This window comes from Aspergillus clavatus, genomic scaffold (genome assembly GCF_000002715.2).
Source record: "Aspergillus clavatus NRRL 1 1099423829796 genomic scaffold, whole genome shotgun sequence".
Classification (NCBI taxonomy): domain Eukaryota; kingdom Fungi; phylum Ascomycota; class Eurotiomycetes; order Eurotiales; family Aspergillaceae; genus Aspergillus; species Aspergillus clavatus.
The window spans coordinates 888,459-905,415 of NW_001517103.1; the positions used below are offsets into that span (position 1 = coordinate 888,459).

The 16,957-nt window shown below is 49.0% G+C and overlaps 6 protein-coding genes and 1 non-coding gene across 7 annotated transcripts, besides 3 other annotated features; 3 read left to right on the forward strand and 4 right to left on the reverse strand.

Moving 5' to 3' along the window:
• Positions 1-314: 314 nt before the first annotated feature.
• gua1 (GMP synthase (glutamine-hydrolyzing)) lies at positions 315-2,624 on the reverse strand (the record flags this gene model as incomplete). Its single annotated transcript, XM_001273825.1, has 13 exons — positions 315-373; positions 438-518; positions 573-630; positions 689-836; positions 903-934; positions 990-1,105; positions 1,162-1,189; positions 1,241-1,777; positions 1,840-1,865; positions 1,923-2,249; positions 2,306-2,342; positions 2,405-2,506; positions 2,556-2,624. 13 exons carry the CDS (start codon positions 2,622-2,624, stop codon positions 315-317), a joined length of 1,620 nt encoding a protein of 539 aa, XP_001273826.1.
• Positions 2,625-3,671: 1,047 nt separating this feature from the next.
• On the forward strand, positions 3,672-5,280 carry ACLA_063700 (MFS transporter; the record flags this gene model as incomplete). The annotated part of the gene is made up of 3 exons (XM_001273826.1): positions 3,672-4,346; positions 4,400-4,625; positions 4,676-5,280. The coding sequence occupies 3 exons, from the start codon at positions 3,672-3,674 to the stop codon at positions 5,278-5,280; spliced, it is 1,506 nt and encodes a 501-aa protein (XP_001273827.1).
• A 1,069-nt stretch (positions 5,281-6,349) lies between these two features.
• On the reverse strand, positions 6,350-6,974 carry ACLA_063710 (cell wall mannoprotein 1 family protein; the record flags this gene model as incomplete). The annotated part of the gene is made up of 2 exons (XM_001273827.1): positions 6,350-6,541; positions 6,624-6,974. 2 exons carry the CDS (start codon positions 6,972-6,974, stop codon positions 6,350-6,352), a joined length of 543 nt encoding a protein of 180 aa, XP_001273828.1.
• A 3,328-nt stretch (positions 6,975-10,302) lies between these two features.
• Positions 10,303-10,332: a microsatellite.
• A 140-nt stretch (positions 10,333-10,472) lies between these two features.
• On the forward strand, positions 10,473-11,147 carry ACLA_063720 (putative GPI anchored cell wall protein; the record flags this gene model as incomplete). Its single annotated transcript, XM_001273828.1, has 1 exon — positions 10,473-11,147. One exon carries the CDS (start codon positions 10,473-10,475, stop codon positions 11,145-11,147), a length of 675 nt encoding a protein of 224 aa, XP_001273829.1.
• Positions 10,953-11,038: a microsatellite.
• Positions 11,148-12,259: 1,112 nt separating the features above from the next.
• ACLA_063730 lies at positions 12,260-12,331 on the reverse strand. The gene has a single exon. It is a non-coding gene; the product is annotated as a tRNA-Ala (tRNA).
• Positions 12,332-13,366: 1,035 nt separating this feature from the next.
• On the reverse strand, positions 13,367-13,543 carry ACLA_063740 (uncharacterized protein; the record flags this gene model as incomplete). Its single annotated transcript, XM_001273829.1, has 1 exon — positions 13,367-13,543. One exon carries the CDS (start codon positions 13,541-13,543, stop codon positions 13,367-13,369), a length of 177 nt encoding a protein of 58 aa, XP_001273830.1.
• A 634-nt stretch (positions 13,544-14,177) lies between these two features.
• Positions 14,178-14,208: a microsatellite.
• A 1,396-nt stretch (positions 14,209-15,604) lies between these two features.
• Positions 15,605-16,861, forward strand: ACLA_063750 (putative integral membrane protein Pth11-like; the record flags this gene model as incomplete). The annotated part of the gene is made up of 6 exons (XM_001273830.1): positions 15,605-15,802; positions 15,860-15,896; positions 15,950-16,017; positions 16,064-16,437; positions 16,488-16,558; positions 16,617-16,861. The coding sequence occupies 6 exons, from the start codon at positions 15,605-15,607 to the stop codon at positions 16,859-16,861; spliced, it is 993 nt and encodes a 330-aa protein (XP_001273831.1).
• Positions 16,862-16,957: the final 96 nt, after the last annotated feature.

The window sequence follows — 16,957 nt, forward strand, 5'->3', positions numbered from 1 at the left end:
TCGGCGTCGGGAGAGGAGTGGACGGGATTTTGAGTTACTTTGCTACTATACCTCTGTTGTGAAAGAATTGGTTTTGTGGGACGCATAATTCATAATATCGATATTTGATACTTGTGGGAAAGACGGATGCCTCCAGGCGGACTCTTAAGAATACATACGGCTACTGCCCGGTAGGGATGGTGTACTCCGTACAGGTGTATGATATTCATTTCTCTCATGACTGGGTACTGACCCTTGAATCTGAAAGCCTCGATAATTGTTTATAAACATTCAACTCCAGTCCAATTTGTATCGCTCTATATATCATTAAACATTTACTCCATTTCGATGGTGGCAGGAGGCTTGCTGGAAATGTCGTAGAGGACACGAGACACTATGGCATCGTCAGAAGGGGGGCTACCCATAGCCAGAACGAAGACAGGGGGCACTGGACTTACCACCGTGGACCTCGTTGATGATGCGGGTGGCGCATCGGCTCAGGAATTCGTTGTCGAAGGGGAATGCACGCGCGGTCATGACTGGAACCGGTCAGCAGGGATCCTTGAGGGAGTATTTCACAAGGTCAAACTTACAGTCAGTGGTCTCGACGGCGCGCAGAATGATGATCTCGGCGTAGACACGCTTGTCACCCTTTGGAGACGGATCAGTATCTTTCCATTTTGCATCAGACGAGGGAAGATCCACGTACCATGACACCGACAGCCTTGCTGGGGTCAAGAGCGGCATAGGCCTGAGAAATCTGGTCATACAGACCAGCTTCACGGATCATCGAGATGAAGATATGGTCGGCCTTTCTGGCAATGTCGACGCGCTCGGGGGTAACCTCGCCCAAGACACTGTAATGTATTAGTCTCCAGCCACGGGTCCACTTTGTATCAATAAAACAGCTGGTCTGAACCTACCGAATGGCAATACCAGGTCCAGGGAAGGGATGCTATGATGCGTCAGCTACTCTGTCGATATCCGACTTGGCGGAATAAAAGACCCACTCTCATGACGAGTTCGTGGGCAATGCCCAACTCTCTACCAAGCTGGCGAACCTCGTCCTTGAAGAGCTCGCGGAGAGGCTCAATAAGCTTCATTCCTTGCCCCTCGATCATGCGCTCTGAAACAGTGGTCAGTCACTGATGCTGTGTGATTACGTGAAGAATGTTCACTTACTTGGCAGCGCACCAACATTGTGATGTGTCTAACGACATATGAGCGATGGATATCACAGCAGGGCGGGGATAGGACAAACCTTGATGGTAGCAGAAGGACCTTTGAAGGAGATACTCTCGATCACATCGGGATAGAGAGTGCCCTGGAGGAACCACTTGATCTTGGCACCGGAGTGCTCGGCCTCAGCCTCGATCTTCTCGGCCTCCTCCTCAAAGACATCGATGAAGGTACCACCGATGAACATACGCTTCTTCTCGGGATCGGTGACGCCCTTCAGGCCATCCAAGAACCGCTTCGACGCATCAACAACAGTCAGGTTGATACCAAGGTGTCTGTTCAGGGTTTCGGCGACGGTCTCGCACTCGTTCAGACGCATGCAGCCGTTGTTGACGAGCACGGCGTGGAAGCGATTACCGATGGCCTCCTTCATGAGCTTGGCGGCCACAGTCGAGTCGACACCACCGCTGACGGCACCAAGGACGTGGTCGGTCTCACCAACCAGCTTGCGAATGCGAAGAATCTCCTGGTCAACGAACTTGGACATGGTCCAGTTGGGCTGAGCACCGCAGATCTCCACGGCGAAGTTGCGGAGAAGCTTAGCGCCATCCGGGGTGTGCTACACGTGATGTTAGATATATGTACACGGTCAGCGATGGCGGGGATAAAAGGATATCATACTGTGACTTCGGGGTGGAACTGGATGCCTATCATCTCGTTAGTTGATGCAGGTGGCTAAATGTGTTCGCTTGTCGGCGACTCACCATATACAGGCTTGGTCTCGTGAGCGATACCGGCATACTCGGAGTTCGAGGTGGTGGCAATGGTGTGGAAGCCCTCCGGCAGCTTAACAAGCTTGTCACCGTGGCTCATCCACACCTTCATGTGCTCCTCCAGACCAGCGAACAGCTTGTCGACATGTCCCTGGCTGTCAAGTTTCTTGGCGTTGAGGTCGGCGTGACCATACTCGCGAGCGGTACCGGCGACAACGTTATCCTTGCCCAGTCTGTAGGCAATTTCCTGGAGGCCGTAACAGATTCCGAGCACAGGGACACCAAGTTCGAAGACCGCGGGGTCGGCGTGGGGGGCGCCTGATAACTGCTGTTAGATCGTGTGACCGATATTCACTCTAAAGTACTGCGCATACCGTCCTCATAAACGGAGTAGGGACCACCGGAAAGAATCTAGGAGGTTCATTCAAGTCAGACTGTGTTTCCCAGATCCACACAATTGATGCATGACTCACTATTCCCTTGGGCTTGAATGGAAGGTCGGCCAGCTTGGTGGTGCATGGCAGCATTTCACTGTACACACCAATCTCACGCAATCTTCTGGTAATGAGATGCGTCTAACAATGTCAGCTATCCGTCAAAACTGAGATCGCAATGCTCGCTCACATATTGAGATCCGAAATCCAAGGTCAGGATCGTATCGAAAGTGGCCGACGGCATCTGTTCCTCAGCCATTGTGACGGTGTTTTGACGGACAGGGCCGAAAGAGGCGGGTCTTGTTCAAGTGAAGGGATAAGGACCTGAGGAGTGATCACAGTCCGGATAGACTGATTTCAAGATCAATTGCCCGGAGCACAGCTGATGACTCTGCCGATACCCAACACCAAGAAGGGATGCAATGCAATGACTCGGCGGAAATTTTTTTGGTCGCGAGAGGCGGTGAAACTCGCGGGGTTGCGGGACAGGCGGCAGAAAAGTTTGCTATGGTCAGCTATCAGTGACAGGCCAATCAGCGCGGGTTGATAAGAAAGGCGGTCTGGAGTGTATCGCTGAAGCGGAATGTCGTTCTGCCTGTCACGTGATTCTGGAACTATACAACATCTTCGATCCATCACTAGCTTGCAAGCGCTTGGAAGCTGAACGGTGTCCCTACTCCCTACCCCTTTCTCGACGTATCCCGTACGTCTCAATCGAACCAATGATCGAGAGTTCTACCTAAATGACGGCAAATCTATGCCAGGATAGAACCCACCGGATAATCGGTATTGAGGCATCGAATAACCCCCCGCATTGTCAACAGATGTCGGGGTGCCAGGCGGCGCCAACCTGATCCAGCATGGCTTATTGGCTTGATGTATCGATCCTTTTTGCTCCTGCCAACCACTATGCTACATAGCTGGGAACAACCTAGCCGTGCCGTTCTATCCAGGTGGACACGATCAATCGATTCCGCACTGGGGTAAGGCGGGGGAGAAGAAATGACAACTTTGACAAGGCTCTGGAAAACATTTGTAAACGTATTGACTATTGACACGGACTAGATATTTAGAAACTGTTCGGATTCTGAAATGGATCACTGAGTAGACAGTTCTGTAGCATCGCGTGCTTTGGAGGGAAAGCACGTTTCATTTTCTTGTCCCCAGGTTGAATGTTCTATTCACTCTCCAACTTGCTACCCGAAAAGGGCCACGGGTACGCAACATCAAAATCAACGACCAGAGGAATACCCCTGATGTCTTGAAAAGAAATAGTAGAACTCCATTCAACGCACAATTCAGCGACATGGACCACGGGAAACCGCAGGGCTGGTCGACCAGTTCCTCTGATTTGGAGAAGAATGTCATATTCCACGAACATCAGACCGCGGATGCAGTAACACAACGTGACGCCTCGAATACAGTGGACTGGGATGGACGCGATGATCCTGCACGTCCAATTAACTGGAATGGCAGAAAGAAGTGGGTGAACGTGGCGAGCGTTGCCATGCTCACGTTTCTTACGCCCTTGGCTTCGTCCATGGTCGCACCCGCCCAAGCACTGGTCATGGATAGCTTCGACATCACCAGCGATACCTTGGGCAGCTTTGTCATTTCGATCTATCTGGTTGGCTTCGCGGTCGGTCCACTCGTGTTGGGGCCACTGTCCGAGATCTACGGCCGTCTGCGGATCTATCAGATGTGCAATGTCGTCTTCATTATCTGGAATATCGCGTGTGCAGTGACTCCGAATGTCGGCTCACTCCTTGCTTTCAGACTATTTGCTGGTTTAGCTGGGAGTTGTCCACTTACCTTGGGTGCTGGATCTATCGCCGACTTATTTATTGCGGAGGAACGGGGAGCAGCCATGTCAGTCTGGTCAATGGGTCCCCTAATGGGGCCAGTGGTCGGTCCTATTGCGGGGGGGTATCTGTCCGAGGCAGTGGGATGGAGGTGGATCTTCTGGGTCATTGCCATGGCAGTAAGTCACTGGATAAGACGCTCTGTCAAATGCATCGCTGACAGGATATCGAGGCCGGCGGGGTGTTTGCCTTCTCCGTTCTCTTTCAAACAGAAAGCTACGAGCCGGTCCTTCTTCAGCAACGAGTTGACCGGCTGAGCAAAGAAACCGGAAATGCTGAACTGCGATCAAAGCTGGCCCCGAACATCAGACCACGAGAGAATTTCATCCGGTCCATTGTCCGACCGACGAAGATGCTGCTTCTTTCGCCCATCGTGTTGCTCTTCTCCATCTACATCGGTGAGTGACGATTCTCTCCCGCAGTCGTTGCATCGACTAATCTCGTTCAGCGATGGGCTATGGCTACCTCTATTTGCTTTTCACCACTATCACCTCCGTCTTCATGACGAACTACCACTTCTCCCAGGGTGCCGCCGGGCTCACCTATCTGGGCATCGGCATCGGCTCCCTCGTTGGCCTCCTCGTCTTCGGCTCCGTCTCCGATAGAATCCTCATCTACCTCACCAAGAGAAACAACGGCGTCGCGGAGCCCGAGTTCCGCATGCCCCCCCTCATTCCAGGAAGCCTCTTTGTTCCGATTGGCCTCTTCTGGTATGGCTGGTCCGTCGAACGACAACTGCACTGGATGATTCCCATCATCGGGACCGGGTTCGTGGGGTTCGGCATCCTAGCGGCCTTCCTGTCCACGCAGACATATCTCGTCGATGCATTTAGCGAGCATGCAGCTTCTGTCACAGCCTCAATGACGGTGATCCGATCGTTAGCTGGGGCGTTCTTGCCGCTGGCGGGGCCGGCGATGTATGCGCGGCTAGGTCTCGGGTGGGGGAATTCGATGCTGGGATTTATCGCGTTGGCCATGTGGCCGCTTCCTGTGTTCTTTTTTTGTTATGGGAAGAGGATTCGGGCGCTTCCGTTGTTCAATGTGACGTTTTGAGGGCGCGTCCTTGTAGCAGTCGACTGGAACTTCAGTCATAACCCTGGCTATACATGACCAATCATGCTGCCAAATCTTCCCTGAAGCGTATGCAAGGCGCCCTTCGTAAAGAAACATAAATCCTTAGATTTCTTTTTTTTTTTTTTCCATTCAACTAATGTGATTAGCCCAAGGAAGGATTACCTTTGACCAACCTTAGATACCCGCAAGGCCATGCGCCATTTTCCTTCGAACTTACTTGGACAGACCTTCTTTAGTCTTGCTGCATGCTAAGCTTCGAGTGGCTTGCTGATGGCAGGGTGAAGGAACAAAGGAATTGTATCCTCGGGCGCGCCAGGGTCCAGATCCTTTGGCGTCAGCAGACGAGTCAGACACTCGCGATCCCTGGTAATCTCGGGATCGAGGTACGTCTGTCGTCAGAGAAGATGGGAAAACAACTCACGGTTGGGCTTACAATTGCAAGGGTACTCATGGCTCGTCCGTACAAGGATGGCTGACTTGGTCTCCCGTGGTTGACTGTCAAACTCGATGAGCACAGGGAGTAAGGCTGTCATCAATCCTCGGTTTCAGGCTTCCAGAGCAAATTCTTTTCTGCGTCAGCGCCAATGATGATATAATTCCTTATTTTCATCATCTGACGAGCGTATGCATTGGAGAGATGGCGTATAGGGGAGATGCTATTCTTTGGCAATGAAGGGGTCAAGTGAAGAAATAGTCGAGGTCCAAATATTAATCCAAGTAGGCATTGCAATACCCCGAATGTTCCAGTACAACTACAGAGTCCAGTGGACCAGGATCACGATGTGCTTCTCAGTAAAGAGGCTTAGTGCTGGACCATGCAGCTCGCTTAGAAAACTCGACAAACACCGACTTCCCACAGACACAGAAATAGAGCCGTTTGCAAAAATCATTTCATTTCATGTTATTCGTAATAATCATATCGTAAAGCAGTCTTCCCAGAAGAACTGCCAGTCGAGTGCTAGCACGCAGAGGTCACTACCCAAATTCACCCGAATACATGCAAGTATCACATCCAAGCCACTGTGCCCAAATGTGTACTCTGTACCCCTCACTGAGCAAAAGCGCCGATAGCATCGTCAAAGAGACCATCGACCCAGACCTTTCCACCTTGAATGACACCCGCATGGGTGGCATCGACGATCTGCTCAAGAGCGTCGGGAAGCTCATCAGACAGAACCTTGAGAGTCTGGAGGGTGTGCAGCATGGCGTCCTTCTTGCCAACCTGGGCGAACTGAGTTTTCTGCAGAACAAAAGAAATCAAGATTAGCATCACCATAATCGTCACCAACAGCATCAACAGCATCGCAAGAAGGGTATCATACCTTGGCGACAATACCATTCAGCAGGTCAGCCATGAAGTTGGGGTAAGGGTGGCCCAGAGCCGCCATGACATCCTGGCTCCCCTCGTCGGTGAGATGGGCAGAGGCACGAGCCGCCGCAATCGAATGGGTAAGCGCCACCTCCACGGCAGCCTCGCGAGCCTTGACAGTGCCCCATTGAGCAGTCTGTCCGCTGAAAGCCTGAACAGCGGCGTAAAAGTCGCCGTAGCTGGCAGCAGCAGTGTTGAGATTGTTGACCACCTGCTCAGCAGTGTTGGGAGTGGGGATGGCATTGGTGAAGCCAACGATGGAAGTGGCCACGAGGACCTTGAAGAAGTTCTTGATAGCAACCATTTTGGCTGTGTTTATGTTGATTGAGTGAGTGTTCGGTTGTCAGAGAAATAGGTATTGAAGTTGAGTTGTTAGGGAGGAGCTTGAGAGAAGAGAGATTTGTGGATGGATAAGAGCACTCAGCGTCGAGGGGAGAAATGTGAGTATTTATAAGTGGTGATCTGGAAAGACGTGAGGCTAAAAACTCGCTTCTGGAGCATTGAATAGAGCAGAGACGAGGCAGGCAGTGACCAGTATGACATGATACGGAAGTACCGTCTATGGATGCTGATGTGGAAGAGACGATTGTTCTCGCCCATTCTATGATAGTGAATGTGATCAGAAGCTAAGCGTTGGAACGTAGCATGCACGGAGATTTCCATTGTCCATTGGGTAATAGACTGCCAGTGAAACAAAAGAAAATAACTCCGAGCAAGGTTAGGTGTAGTATAGAACTATTGAGATTCATTTGATATCCCTAATTCGTGAATGTGATTGAATGGTGGCGCGAATGAGCACACCTGTCATTGATATCGACTAAGCTATAAGAACCGTGATATGACCTGCAGCTAGCATCTTAGCCCCTCTTCCTTTTCCCACCGTTCGATCCTTCGGCAGGGCGCCTCTCACGCGGAGCGGCTGTGTAGAGGCCCTGGTTTGCTTATGCTTCTCGTTAGCAGACACTTGTCAACGTCCTCGTTCCTGATTTGGCCTATCTGCCAGGGATCGCCAACAGCCAAGGTGTGCTCATTCCAAAAGGGATGTGAGCGCAGAGCAAGACCAGTCATAGACAGAGTTAACTGTTGGTTAGGTACATAATGTCTGAGATGGAGTGTTGGTTGTTGGTTATGAGGTATGCTTTTTAAGCTCTTCCGTACTTCCGTTGACTTACAACGCATTTTCTAGCTTATTCTTCAGTTTGGCAATTAGAACCGACACGGTATCTGTCAAGCGCGAAATATCCAAGGAGGGGTGAGCCTATCCTATTCTATACTACGGAGAGAAAAAGGTGTTGACTTGAGATGCAGGTTGTGTGCTCCAAAGGCCAGGATATCTCCATGCAATCACTTACAGCGATTGCATGTTTGTTTAGATGTAGGTGTTGGCTTTACAATCGATTAAATTAGGTGTTATTGGCCGATAAGTTCAATTTGCTACTCATTCTGATGAGACTGTTACTATATCCGGCTTCGAGGACTTTCTAACACATTGATATACAGGCAGTTCCTTGTGTGACAGCGAGCCCGTCTTGGGGACAGAAGAACATCGAGAAAACGCTACTCAGCCTCTAGATCGTTGGCAATGATTACCCTGGACGAGTTCTATGCACTGATGTAGTGAATCTCAGCACCACGAGCGATTCCAGGACTTCGCAGCCTTTCAAAGCCAGGATACATTCCCAATCCAATAATCATTCCTCTTATCGACACATGTTTTCATCGCCTTGCTCTCTGCTAAAAGAAGGATTGCACTCGTGTTTATCTCGCATCATCAGAAGATCGTCATGTAATCCATCTATCTAAGTCTAACATAGGGGACCAACGCTCAACCGGTCGGCACACAAGAGATCATCGAAGGTTTTCAACATAACCGTGGCTATCTAGCCCGTTCCCTTGGACTCGGAGAAGAAAGGAAAATGGATATTGAACATGCCGAGCGCAAGCGATGCCACTGCACATTGGCACTACGTTACCCATCCCACAGATTGATGAAGGAACATCACTTCCACCAGTAACTCTCAGCTGCCAAATCCTAATTCTTGTGCTTCTCTCATGGGTGACATTGCTGGGGGTAATGATCGGCTATAGCTCCGGGCATCCCGGGTCCATATCCATCTCTGGGACACTTTTGAAGACGGACGCAAGATGTCCAAGCTTCTATCTCATCAGAGTCGAATGTTTAGCAGAAGTTTGGCGTCTTATCATGGTTCTCACCAGCAATAGCATGGCTTCTTTAGCCTAGATGACAGCCGGTGGCTGATTTTATGGAGCCGTGGCCGTGCAGACGGTGGCCAATATCGACATCTCAAGAAGCGACCGGATCTAATGACGAAGTCTGTCCACTCATCGCCGACATACCAGGACAAGCCGCAGAATGATCCGTTGTCTGGATGGCCTTCGATATTCGACGACATTGCATCCACTGACAGATCTCGGAGTCATGTCGCTTGATTGATTACCATCTTCGGCCATGGGCTTCCCTGATGTCTTGGACATTGGAGACCAGTGCATCCAGAGACTGTATTCACCCTCTCAACCACTCGGGATCTATCGAATCCCAAGCGTGTGCTTCCAACAAAGCGCCGCGCAATATCTCCGCTGTCAAGCCTGCCTGGATGGTCTGGCAAGAGTCCATAAACTGGTCTTCCACAGGTCCGGGAGTCGGATGTCTGCCTTGGTGAAGCAAACATTACACATAACGGCCAATTATGCTACATGTTGCTAAGTTTCATATAAAATCGGTCAAGGAGGACCATTCATACATGTCGACAAGATTGATCTGGGCTCGAGTACTTTGTCAACTTTACCAGTTGATTGGGTCCTTATACTCAGTGATCCGAAAGTCTTTGGGCTCGGCGTCAGATTCTCTGCCTTGAACAAAATGATCGAGATAAAATGGCTGCCTAAACACTACTTTCGGCTGACATTAAAATTCATGTCATGGTCAATTTAATGTATGATTATGGCAGTCTTTTCATTGGACCAGGAAAGAGTCCTGACAATGCAGTGAAACAGCTGGATAGTAATAGTGTAGTGCCTTGTTGAATCTTTCATACAACCCTTGTCCTGAGCGATTTCCTTCTGCTTCTCTCTAATCCCGTGCGCAGCAATGCCGCTTTTTTCAAGTCCGACCTTCTAACAGGTCCATCCTGCATGATGGCTCGAAGGATCAATTGTCTATCGGACTCTGGATCTGACTGTGCGAGCTCTGCGCCACTTCCGCGGTCAGGGCTTACATCAACATGGCTCAAGCTCTCTCGTCAAGAATCGCCTCTTCTGGATTCCTGAATCTCGACGATCCCAGGCCCACGGGCTCTGTTAAGACCAAGCTTAGCTCTTAAAATGCATCCAATCGATCTACAATCGCATCTTGTTAAGTCTTTGCGACCCTTTCCACTTGGTGAACCCGTCCAATTGTCCAATTGTCACTAGTGCTAAGTGCTCACTAGCATCTAACTGATCAACAGACATCCTAGCTCTTAGTGACGCGCCACGGCTCACTCTCTGCAGCCCGACGCCATTTCAACAAATAACGGAGGATGTCTGGCGGAACCCAGTCCAAGGACTGTGTAACATCGCCTGTTGTCCGGTTGAGGGGCCATCCTTGTGTAAAAGATGGCAGTGTTGGCGAGAAGAAGAAAAAAAAAAAAAAAAAAAAAAAACGGAATCATAAAATGGGCGGACGCTTCTCTTGAGAAACTTTTCTTTCTTTTCCTTTCTTCCTCTTGTTGTTCTCCAGCTGAATTCGCTACAATCCAAAAGCCCTTCCTGATTCTGATCATCAACCTCAAATCTCTACAAGATGCGGTTTACTCTTCTCCTCGTCCTCGGCGCTCTCGCGACCACTGTCTGCGCAGACACTACCGAATTTAAACTCTTCAGAGGCGGCGAGACCGTCCTCCCCCTCCCCCTTCACGGCATTGTGGCTAGTATCATCGACGCCGATGCCACCGCCACCACCCTCGCCTTGAACTGCAAAGACCACTGCGACTTCATTAAGCCCGCGACAATCACCCAGGGCCCGTCGACCTATACTGTCAGCGCCGAGTTCTCGACCAGCAGAGCCGGTGCCTCCGAAGCGATCACTGTGGTGGAGGGCTGCGACATTACCTCGTCCACGCAGCGGGCCTATTGCTCGGCCTCCTTCGACATCGACATCTCAATCATGGGGAACACGGCCTCGACCTCATCAACCATCACGACAACGCTCGCCCCGGACGAATTCAATTACGTTGTGGTGTCCGTGACTGCGGGAGCAGAGAAGTTGGCTGCGCCCAAGGTTACAGCGTCGGCTAAGACGACAGCGACGGGGACGGGGACGGGGACGGCAACAGGAACGGTGGCCGCGACGGCGACTAGCACGACGACCTCTTCAGGATCTGCGAACACAAATGGTGCGGTGGCTGGTTCGGAGCAGATTGGGCTGGGTCAGGCTGTGGTGGCGGCTTTTGCTGCTGCTTTCATGGGATTTTTCTAGGTCGGACATGGGAACGTCCTGAAATCCTCGAGATGCAGTATTTGATGATCCTTTCTTCATGATTAGTTATGCTATATGAGGCAATGTTGATAATGAATATCTGCATTTGACGGCCGTCACTGGATTGTCTACTTGACGAGAATTTCTCTCTACCCGCGCATTCATGACTATTTGCGCAATAGAAAGAATCTCAACTTTGGTCCTCAGATGACGGGCTCTGCGCCGAACCCTGCTAGCGGCCTCCATCCTAGCTTTCTTGAGGAACCCAGGGCTTATTTCATCATAAATCTAGCGAGACACCACCACTGGTCGACCCCGTTATGTGGGCGTCTGGACTGGTGACCCGGCTGGCACCAGACAGATGATAAACAACGATCGGAAGGCCGGGGTTGCACTGACGGGTAGATTCCCTTCTTCGCAGGTCTTATTCGTCTCCGTAAGTAACATTCTGGATAGGCCACATTAATTGCCCAGTATCACTCATATATCTTGACAAGGATGAAGAGGTCAGGCAGCCACATCATCGCTCCAATGCAAACACTTGTAGTACGCCCCGAAAGAGAAGCTCCCTTGCACACTGCTCAGAGCCCCAGACATCAGGCAGATCATTCCGTACCCACGTGAGAACATGACCGAGCGTGAAAGGCGCACGCTATGGCCCAGCCTCCCAGCCTTCTTCCCTGCGGATAGCGTGCAGATATGTAAGGAGCAATGTTCCGGGCTAACAGGGACAGCATGCTGCGAAAACATGCTATAGCTCGTTCCCCGCGTCCACCAGTTACTGGGCAAGAAATATTTTTGCCTTGGTGCCACTAATTCTGTCAGGAGTTGGGCTCAATATGCAGTTCTTCGGGTGAGGCACTTGAAGAAGCCTCGAGGAAAATGTCTTAGGTGGGTTACAGAAGGACCTCCTCCAGTCCTCTCATGGAGACTGGTTTGTTCACTGGTGATATTGAGATTTACAGCGCCACAACTGGTGCGCCGATAAAAACAGGGGACACTTGGCAAAAGGAGAAGAATAAAATCTGAAAAAAAAAAAAAAAAAGAGAGAAGAAATAGAAGCTTCATCTCCGATGACTATGAAAAAGCAATAAAGCGAAAAGGCAAAAAGATGGACTCGCGGGGAATCGAACCCCGGACCACTCCCATGCTAAGGGAGTATTATACCACTAAACCACAAGCCCACTTGTTGAAGACCTTAAGCATACTTTTGCTATATATCGATGTTTAAAAAACAATGCCTTACGCAATCAAGTCTGTGATCTTCCAAGAATCTGATCACTTATCTTCATTCATCCTCTCAGAATCGTCCCTGTTGTATCTTGTTTTGGAGTTTTCTCTTCTGGTAATGCTATATAATCATGGTTGTTCCCTTTGTAGTAAGGTCCTTTTAGTTTTTCCTTTGCATATTGGTGATCACGAAGAGACCATCCAAAAAATATATCTTCCACTTAATCATCATCCATTCCGAGACACAGGCATGGAAAACTGTTCATAAGAGGATCTTTTCTTCTTTAGTCTAAATCTGCTTGCTATGAACGCTTGGAGACTAATAAAGCTTAATTTAAAATAGTAACCATTCTTGCTTAGACTACTTTCATATCATCACTGCCATCACCTCACTATACACGCCATATCACCCACAGACCTGTTCATTGTATAGTATCTCTTGTCTACTTGATAAGTCTGGACTATTCCAGCCACTATATATATATGTATGCTACTCTGGCGGTGGGAACAAAATGAGAGTTGGTCCTGGGCCATGAGACTATCCCACCCCAAGAGCATGGATTTCGAGGTAGACTCATAGGGTGCACCAGATATTGGTGACATTGCTTGACCATCGCAAAGAGTGAAAGATTGAACAGGTGGCTATTGCATTGATGGGGTATTCTAATCATATAAAAAATTCAAAGCCTTTTGTGATAGCTATTCTCACTGATCCTCACTGCGACGCCATCGGCTCAGAGCAAAACACACCAAGTGTAGCGTGAAACCAGGTGGGCTTTTAGATTCTATTGTGTGGGAATGACCTGGCTAAATGTTATTCTTCAGAATCATTCAACGGTGGAGGAATGTGCCGTATAATCAAACTTAATTTGTTGGCGCGGCTCCTGGATGCAGACGATAGAGCATACCTCATGTTTCCATTCCTCCTCTATATTTCCTCTCGGGTCTATATACATAGTCCCGCAGTGTAGTGTAGATGTGCCGTGAATTTATTGAGCGATGGCTTTGCGGTCGAACTTGCTCAGAACCCGGACGTGTTCCTCCTTCAACTTCTTGAACTCGTCATCTAGCTGGTTGTGCCACGGATATAGGACGAAGACCTGGAAGGCGAGGGCGGACGACGCAACCGCGAAGTTTACAAGCGAGATTCCGCGCGTGATAAGCATGGTGGGTGGAAGTGGTTGTGTTATTAGATGGAATCTGAGTCGCAGTGAGGATAGGAAGACGGTTTGGTATGATAAGTCAAGAGAAGACACCACACACAGCACTAGGGACTAGCAAGGGATGAATAGGTTGAGAAGAATGGGATGGGTGAACTTTTTTGGAGGAAGGGAGAAGGTTTGGCTTTATAACTCAGAAACCAAGGAAGATCATGCTTGCCCCTTTCACGTGTGGAATATTCTGGGGATAATCCGGCCTGGCTCGCGCCAATAAATCTGAAGTTGACCGTGTTCGTGAGGCACTGAAGGACCGACCGGGGTCTTTCTTTTGAACTTCCACGCTCCACTGGGAGCGATCGCCGACAAATCGCCTTCGAGAGGGTTCCTCGGCTGGACATCATATTGGCTGTTTTCACTTGTAACTGGAGCTTTCTGAGTCAGTGAAATGCTTTGCTTACCGAACTCTGCGCGAGAATGGCAGCCAAACGATGACGGAGTCCGGAGATCGTTCGTATCTGTCGGATCCGACAAATGGTCATCTATGATTGGTTCAAATGGACGGCCCCGGTTTTCGGCGTTGTGCTAGCCACGTGACTTCGATTCCCCCACACTCTAGAGACTTTAGGGAGTATAGTCTCGGTATATATATATCTATATATATATATAGATATTTAGGCAATCAAGTATCGAGTATCAACAACAACTGATACCATGCAGGAAATACATCGCCATGTGGCTATCTATATATTGACTAGACCCCCTGTACATCAATCATGCCTGTCTTCAGCAGAGTGACTCTCGGGAGACCTATGAAGCATCCAAACTGTGATCTCACTAGCTAGAGACATACATGGTAAGTTCACTCATTATTTTTATCTATTAGATAATGCAAAGCCTCCAATTTAGATGCTATCAATTTAAAGATAGGGATACGATCGTAAAGCAAATTATTGAGACAGCCATGAGGGCTAAAGATCAGAAGGGGAAATGGATGACGACCACAAAGTTAGAGACTGAAGTCAGAGCCAAGCAAGGGTGAATCCATATGCCCTGAATTTACCAAGATGAAATGATCCATCATTTTTCATGCCACTGCCGAGGCGAACCTGAATGTCAATGCGTATAGATGTACATATACATGTAATGTGACGACTTTGCGACCTACGGAGCACAAACAAGAGATAGACATGACATAACTGGTAAACTGTCCTCGAATACGAACAAAGAGCGCAGACCTTGATCACAGAAAGAAAGCATAAGATCACTTTTTGTGGTTGTGCTGAATGCTGCATAGCACTGAAGCTGTGATGTATCACATTCGACAGCTGATAGATCCACCGAGAGTATCTAGCCTTGCATTAACCTTATCGCTTTGACTTTTGACTCAAAAAGAGGAGCGCGATTAACCCTATGCAAGTAAGGGCTAGATACTATCTAGATTCTAGACAGTAGTGAGTACTAGATGCGTAATGAAAGGGACGGACTGACAGTTCCTTCAGCCCACCCTTAAGAGGACAAACTTCTTGGTACCTGCAGCATTTGAAACCTGTCAAGTCTCGACACGCATGAATGACAATCGACATTTCCATGCTATGTGCCCACTTTGTTGTCTCCCTTGATGGTTCAACGGTCTGTTTGGTCCATGAACCATTCATTGACTCCAGAGATTTGCCTACCTCGAACCCAAGAGGACTTCGCTAGGGCGTGCTGTCTATCGCCTCGGTGGATGCTACTCTCACGTATCTGGGCAGACTCCACGACACAAAAATGGCTTTAGCACTTCGGCTATGTGATATGTGAACGCCCAAATATTGAGTTGTTTAGTCCTTACGAAGGTTTGAGAGCTGGAGGGGATACGATCATGACAACGCTGGCAGCTCTGACAGCTTCGCACCCTGTTCCACGAAACATTTATTATGCAGCACCATTTCCAATGTCGGACTGACTTTCGTTGATTCCAAATACCTATAGCTACCTGTTCCACTCTTTGACAGTTGCTTTGCGTTTTTCTCCGCTCATTGATCTTTCTTTGTCGGTTGCTTGCAGAATTCGATCAGATCCTATGCCATGTCGCTCGATCAGATATCGAACAACGGCGTCCCCGGCGACTTTGAACATCCCAACCAGGACCTGCGTCGGGTCATTATCATTACTTTATACTTTGCCTTTATTCTATCGACTGCGGCTGTTGCATTGCGACTCGTGGCACGAAAGATCAATGGGACAAGACTATACCTGGACGACTACCTGATTCTTGTGGCATTGGTAAGAACTGGCCCCTGAGAAAGCGTCTTGCCACCACGATATTGATAGCTCGTTTAGCTATTTAAATATGGGTGTTCTATTGGGGTTACGATCCGTGAGTTCCACGTTTTTATCAGTGGCTTGGGTCCCCCTACTGATCTGATATAGTTCTCTTCAACGGTCTCGGATCACATATCACAATGATCCCTCAGAAGAACCTTGAGGTATATTTAAAAGTGGGTAATCAACTCCAAGATAACTTGGAGTTACTAATTTGAACAGATCGGATGGTCCAACTCATTCGTTTATACCGGATGCATCCTGTTCATCAAGTTGTCGATCCTCGCCCTATACAAACGACTTTTCTCCATTCCTCGCATGATAATTGCTGCCAATCTGATTGCCGCCTTTGTCATTCTCTGGGCTTTAGGTGTCTTCATGGTCGGCGCTCTGTTCTGCCTGCCCGTGCAGAAGTTTTGGAAACCCGAGCTCGAGGGAACCTGCATCGATTCCGCCAAGTTCTACTATGGCCAGCAGATTCCCAACATCCTGACCGATGTGGTGCTGCTCATCATGCCCATAAAGGTTGTCTGGGCTCTGCAAATCTCGAAGACGCAGAAGCTCCTGCTGTCGGGTGTATTTGTCGTCGGTATACTGTACATCTCTCTCCTTGCTCGCCTGGTGGGGAGTATCTGACTCGTTGTAGGACTCTGATCTTTGATATTGTGCGACTCGTGGCCATGATCCATTTGACCAAAGTTGGTCCAGATATCACCTGTAGGTACAGCCTAGGATACATCCGTCTTCTCCTCTGCTAATCAAGGTCATTGAATAGACAACCAAGTCCCTGTTGTTGTCTGGACTTGCATCGAGGCAGCAGTCGGTATCACAGCAGCATGTCTCTCCAACCTGAGACCTCTCTTCAAACTAGCTCATCGACGCTTCTGGACTCAACCTCGATCTCCACGTCCAGAGTACAAAGATGAGCGTCTCGATGAATCGCACGCGATGTCCGAGGCAACCACTCTCTTTGCTTATGCGACTCAGTACAGCCATCACACCGAGTGCTCCAAGGCATAACCCTTTCTTCTCTCTTTGCCCTCCTCTCTTTTTCTCCGTCTATATTCATTATCCCATATGTTATTTTTTATTTTTTATTTTATTTTTTTTTTATTC